The sequence below is a fragment of the Tasmannia lanceolata genome, unplaced genomic scaffold (genome assembly GCF_043159265.1).
Source record: "Tasmannia lanceolata isolate RefF3 unplaced genomic scaffold, GAP_Taslan_0.1 ptg000044l, whole genome shotgun sequence".
In the NCBI taxonomy this organism is placed as follows: Eukaryota; Viridiplantae; Streptophyta; class Magnoliopsida; order Canellales; family Winteraceae; genus Tasmannia; species Tasmannia lanceolata.
The window spans coordinates 14,959,772-14,965,771 of NW_027518721.1; the positions used below are offsets into that span (position 1 = coordinate 14,959,772).

At 37.6% G+C, this 6,000-nt stretch overlaps 1 protein-coding gene across 1 annotated transcript; it reads left to right on the forward strand.

Moving 5' to 3' along the window:
• The first annotated feature begins 3,838 nt into the window (after positions 1 to 3,838).
• On the forward strand, positions 3,839 to 5,664 carry LOC143863903 (NAC domain-containing protein 68-like). The gene is made up of 3 exons (XM_077374682.1): positions 3,839 to 4,102; positions 4,562 to 4,845; positions 5,003 to 5,664. Exons 1-3 carry the CDS (start codon positions 3,919 to 3,921, stop codon positions 5,414 to 5,416), a joined length of 882 nt encoding a protein of 293 aa, XP_077230797.1. The 5' UTR covers positions 3,839 to 3,918; the 3' UTR covers positions 5,417 to 5,664.
• The last annotated feature ends 336 nt before the right edge of the window (positions 5,665 to 6,000 follow it).

Genomic DNA, 6,000 nt, shown 5'->3' on the forward strand with positions numbered 1-6,000 from the left:
GATAAGTTATCTACACACTAGCTTAAAATACAGTGGGGCCCACATTATTTGGGTGATCCAATATATATATATATATATATATATATATATATATATATATATATATAGAGAGAGAGAGAGAGAGAGAGAGAGAGAGAGAGAGAGAACGGTTCCTACACATATGTGTAGATAAGTTATCTACACACTAGCTTAAAATACAGTGGGGCCCACATTGTTTGGGTGATCCAAGCCATCCATTTTAAAGGCCCTCACATAGATAGGGTGTCTACAAAAAATCAGATCCATAGGATCATCCCAACCCTACGATTTGTGGAAGTAAAATGGATGTCTTTAAACCTTCACAAACTAGTCCATTTTTTGCCTCCACAGTTCGAATGGTTAGGATGATCCTATGGATCTGATGTTTTGTGGACACCCTATCTATGTGAGGGCCTTAAAAATGAATGGTTTGGATCACCCAAATAATGTGGCCCCCACTGTATTTTAAGCTAGTGTGTAGATAACTGTTGGTGAGCTTAAGCTCACCAAACTTATGGTGAGCTAGCTTGCCCAATCACATGGGTCCCACATTTTGGGGAGTGATCCAAACCATTCATTTGCAAGGCCTTATCATAGATGGGGGGTGTACCAAAAATCAGCTCCATAGGATCATCCTAACCCCTCCATTTGTGGAGGACAAAAATGGGGCAGATTTGTGTCTTTCCATTTTTGTCCTCCACAAATGGAGGGGTTAGGATGATTTTATGGAGCTGATTTTTGGTACACCCCCCATCTATGTAAGGGACTTTCAAATGAATGGTTTGGATCATCCTAACAAAGTGGGCCCCCATGTGATTGGGCAAGCTAGCTCACCATAAGCTCACCAACAGTTTCCTCATATATATATATATATATATATATATATATATATATATATATATATATATATATATATATATATATATATATATACAGAGATATATATATATATAGAGAGAGAGAGAGAGAGAGAGAGAAAACAGTTCCTACACACTCGTGTTATCTACACACGAGCTTAAAATACAATGGGGGCCCACATTATTTGGATGATCCAAACCATTCATTTTTAAGGCCTTCACATAGATAGGGTGTCCACAAAAATCAGATCCATAGGATCATCCTAACCATTCGAATTGTGGAGACAAAAAATGGACTAATTTGTGAAGGTTTAAAGGCATCCTTTTTACCTCTACAAATCGTAGGGTTTGGATGATCCTATGGATCTGATTTTTTGTGGACACCCTATCTATGTGAGGACCTTTGAAATGAATGGCTTGGATCACCCAAACAATATGAGCCCCATTGTATTTTAAGCTAGTGTGTAAATAACTTATTAAATGTGGATGACTCCTATCAAATGTGGTGTCATTGCGGCTGTTTTTTGCATGGGCACCCTTCATTTTAGCATTCCTCATATAAGAGAATAATATAAGGAAGCGTGGGAGTCAAGTGACCTGTTGTTTTAATCCTTTAAATGGACGACTCGTCACCCATGACACATTTGTAGAAGATCCAAACTGCTCATCTAGTGGGCCCCATAGTCGATGACCAAAGCCCAAGCATCACACAAATTGAAGAATGTTCCAGGAATTTCATACGAATTGGCAAGACAAAAGAGTTGACCAAGGGCCTATATTTCCCAAAAGATTGACCAAAAATTGAAGGGTGTTCTAGAAATTGCATAATAACTGCTGAGACAAAAGAATTGACCAAGGGCCCACATTTGTCCAATAAGATTAATTTAAATGAATGGTGATTCTCCCACCATAACCCATGGAATTGAATGATCTAGTCACATACAAGAGTTTTTATATGATTTCCCCTGGTATTTCTTAAAAAATACAGCTGGCCCACATAGGATGATCCTAACCCTCCAATCTACAAGACGACACATTATAGAAACCTCTAAAGATTGGAGGGTTAGGATCGTCTTATAGAGATGTTATTTTGGGCCACGCCTTTCAAATGAATGGTTTGGATTTTTCAAGCAATGTCGGCTCCTATGTAATTTTTTAAAAACTATGCACAGCTATGTGCCGACAGCATATAATATCTCCTCATAAGTTTTTATATGGTATCTGCATACTTACAAAGTTATTTTTAAAGAGTGTAATGGGCCCACATGATTGGATGATCCAGTTGTGCCCAAAAAAATCATCCAAATATAATAATCCTAAATTCCTAATCGTCTGATCCATTGAGAAAAATTCACATAAACCTAGTCAGATAAGAAGGTTAAGATCATCCTAAGGAGATGATTTCTAGAGCAAAACTTATTTAAGTCAAGACCCAACAAATGAATGGTTTCGAAGATCCAATCACTCACTAATTAAAAAATAAGTGCAAGTAGTCCGACACCATATAAAGCCACACCGTTCATTTGATAGGCCACAACGTAAATAGGCTGTTCCCCGTAAATCATCTCGACAGGGTGATTGTAACCCCCCCAATATGTACTCGGGCCCCACTGCACATTTTAAAAAGAATAAGTGCAAGTGCCCCTACACCATATAAAGCCTCCACAAGTACTAATATGATGTGAGAGTATTTTTCAGAAAGTATTGTTGGGGCCCACTTCTTAGGATGATCCAAACCGTTCATTTCATTGGCCAGAACGTAAATCGGCTGTCCGCCTATAAATCATCTCGACAGGATGATCCTAACGCTCCGATATGGAGTGGAAATGCACATCAAATCAAAAGGTTAGGATTATACCATCTAGATGATTTACGGAGGGGACAACTTATTAACGTTTTGGCCCATCAAATTAACAGTTTGGATCATCCTAAGAAGTGGGCTCCACTGTACTATCTAAAAAATAAGTGATGTGTGAATATTTTTTCAGCAAGTATCGTTGAGGGCCACTTCTTAGGATGATCCAAACCGTTTATTTGATAGGTCACAACGTAAATAGGCTGTCCCCCACAAATCATATGCACATGGTGCATGTAGTGGGAATAAACATTATAGAAACCTCTACAAATCAAAAGGTGGGATCATCTTATAGAGATTATTTAAGAGAGACAACTTATTTACGTTGTGGCCCATTAGATTAATGGTTTGGATCATCTTAATAAGTGAGCCCACTGTACTATAAAAAAAAGAAAAAAAAGAAGTGATATCAGCACAACCATATTTTGATATTTCCACAAACCCAGCTAATTGTCTTTTCTTCTCTAATTGGCTGGTGAGAGCATTTTTGGGAAATGTAATAACCTTTTGGTATCTCTTTAAATGCTAAAAGACAAGACGGGTTAGTGAAGATATCAAAATTTAGTCGTGCTGATATCATTTTACTGAACTTCAAGAGAGCGCTTGATAGAGAGAGAGAGAGAGAGAGAGAGAGAGAGAGAGAGAGAGATAAGCGACGCTTGACATGCATGAAAGGGTGAGTAGTGAGTAGAAGGCACGTGTTAATATTTCGCATGCACGAAGGGGTGACGACCAAAGACAAATTAAATCAAACGTAGGCAATGACGTGTAATGAGCAAGAGGGAGTGACGTTAACAAAAAGCCAGGGTGGAGGAAAAGAAACCAGAGACCCAAATTCAATGAATTTAGTGTTAGCTTTACATAAAAGTTCAAACCACCTGTCGCTTAACAAAATCCCAAAACAGGAAGAAACGTGGAACCTACTTGTCTCCACATATTTATCTCTCAAAACCGCCAAGAACATAGGCTACATTCGCCTGACCTTTGACCGCCGACGTCAAATTCCACGCTGGCATTGCATTCATAGCCCACGTGTGCATGTGGGTCCCACACCCAACTGGGATATTTATTCACCCCTGAGGCTCTAACTTTCACATTCTTAGTCCAAACAAGAACCAGAGAAAGAAGAGAGAGAAAGAGAAGTTTTTCCAGAGAGTTAGAAAGAAGAAGATTTTTTTTTGTTTTTGTATGATCATGGGAGGAAGAAGAGATGCAGAGGCTGAGTTGAATTTGCCACCTGGTTTTCGATTTCATCCTACAGATGAAGAGCTTGTTGTTCATTATCTCTGCCGGAAAGCGAGTTATCAGTCTCTGCCTGTACCAATTATTGCTGAGATTGATCTTTACAAATATGATCCATGGCAACTTCCAGGTTTCTAATCTAATTTTTTTTTTTTTTTTTCATACTAATGTCTAATCCCATAGGCAATAGAGGGTAACTACAAGCAATATAAGTATACAGAGCAATATAAGTCTCTAAGTCAAAATGGTTTCTTACAATGAGTTACATGGTTGTGAAAAGTTAGAAAACAATGGGATCTGGATCTGGATCTGGGTCATCTGTTCTTTCAAAATAAAAAAAATAAAAAATCTGGGTTTTCTGTTTCTAATGTGTATTGATCTCTGAGTCATCTGTTCTTTCAAAAAAAAAATCTGGGTTTTCTGTCTCTAATGTGTATTGATCTCTGGGTCATCTGTTCTTTCAAAAAAATATCTGGGTCTTCTGTTTCTAATGTGTATTGATCTCTGGGTCATCTGTTCTTTCAAAAAAAAATCTGGGTTTTTTGTTTCTACTGTGTATTGATCTTTTGTTGTCGTTTTTTTTTCACAGAGATGGCTTTGTTTGGACAAAAGGAGTGGTATTTTTTCACACCTAGAGATAGGAAGTACCCCAATGGATCCAGGCCGAACAGGGCTGCTGGAAGCGGATACTGGAAAGCAACTGGTGCTGATAAACCGATCAGGCCGACAGGAAGTAGTAGGCATGCTGGAATAAAGAAGGCTTTGGTTTTCTATGCCGGAAAAGCACCCAAAGGAATAAAAACTAACTGGATCATGCATGAATACCGACTCACCGATCAGAATCGCCCCTCCAATAAGAAAGGCAGCTTAAGGGTAAGATACAACATCTGAAAAGAAAAATTACTTACAACAAATACTAGGGATGCCCAAAGAGTCGCATCTTATAGTGACCCTTTTCTTCTCCTTCAATTATTACTTGTACTAGTACTATAATTTCAATTGGGCTAATGTAAAATTATGGTTATTGCAGTTAGATGATTGGGTTCTTTGCCGGCTTTACAACAAGAAGAACAGCTATGCGAGAATAGTAGAGCAAAAGGAAGAAGTATCGGTGGAAGAGACAATGGATTCTTCGCTTGAAGTGCATGAAGAAACAGTATCACATGATTTCAGAACTCCAGAATCAGATGTCGATAATGGCCCATTAATGGAGATCAATGATTTGGGTAGGCTGGAAAGTTTTCCATCTCAGGATTTTAAGGCAGAAGAAATTCTGAAAGACGATAATGAATGGTTTACAGGCTTGAATCTAGATGATTTGCAGAATTCTTTAGCAGTATTTGGTGGGACAACAATGCCAGATTTGATGTACCAGGATTACTATTTCTCAAGCCTCTGCTCTCCACAGTTAAAGCCTGGCCAGAGCAACATGCTACCATTTTAAAAGCAAGCAACAGAGGCAGAAGAGTCTAGAACAACAAAAAAAGAACAAATATAGATTAGAATTTCCTCTGTTTAGCCATTACTTGGATTCTTTTTTTTTTTTTTTTTCGTTCTATCTAGGAACATAGATATGGAAATTTTTAGAAATTTTTGGAAGGTAGGAGGTGGGGCCAATGTCACTTCAACAAATAGGAAAATCTGTTGTATATAAATAATTTATTATATCATATATAAAATCATTTACTTCGAGAGAGCAGCACCACATTGGATCAGAGCTCATTTGTCAATACTTTCACTAAGCCATATTCTTTTGTATGAAACAGAGGAATTGGTTAGACAACAAGCAGGGGAAACAGAAGTATGGTGCATAAGTATGGTTAGAGTGTTAAAATATGACAAGGGTATTGAGTGTCGGATTTGGCTAACCTCATTAAAAGGATTTGCTCATTCACCAAGATATTTAAATTACTTTAAATTTTAATTTTTCACACGATAATATGGTTATAATAGGTAATATATTGAGTTTTAGTATGTTAAGTAAACATTATATTTTCATATAAAAAAGTTAAGCAACTGATATTCGCA

What these genes read in the sequence shown, in the direction of transcription:
- LOC143863903 (XM_077374682.1), top strand. Translation starts at nt 3,919, where the DNA reads ATGATCATGGGAGGAAGAAGAGATGCAGAGGCTGAGTTGAATTTGCCA. An exon ending in TGATCCATGGCAACTTCCAG is followed by an intron (nt 4,103 to 4,561) that starts GTTTCTAATCTA and finishes TTTTTTTCACAG; the next exon opens with AGATGGCTTTGTTTGGACAA. An exon ending in ATAAGAAAGGCAGCTTAAGG is followed by an intron (nt 4,846 to 5,002) that starts GTAAGATACAAC and finishes TGGTTATTGCAG; the next exon opens with TTAGATGATTGGGTTCTTTG.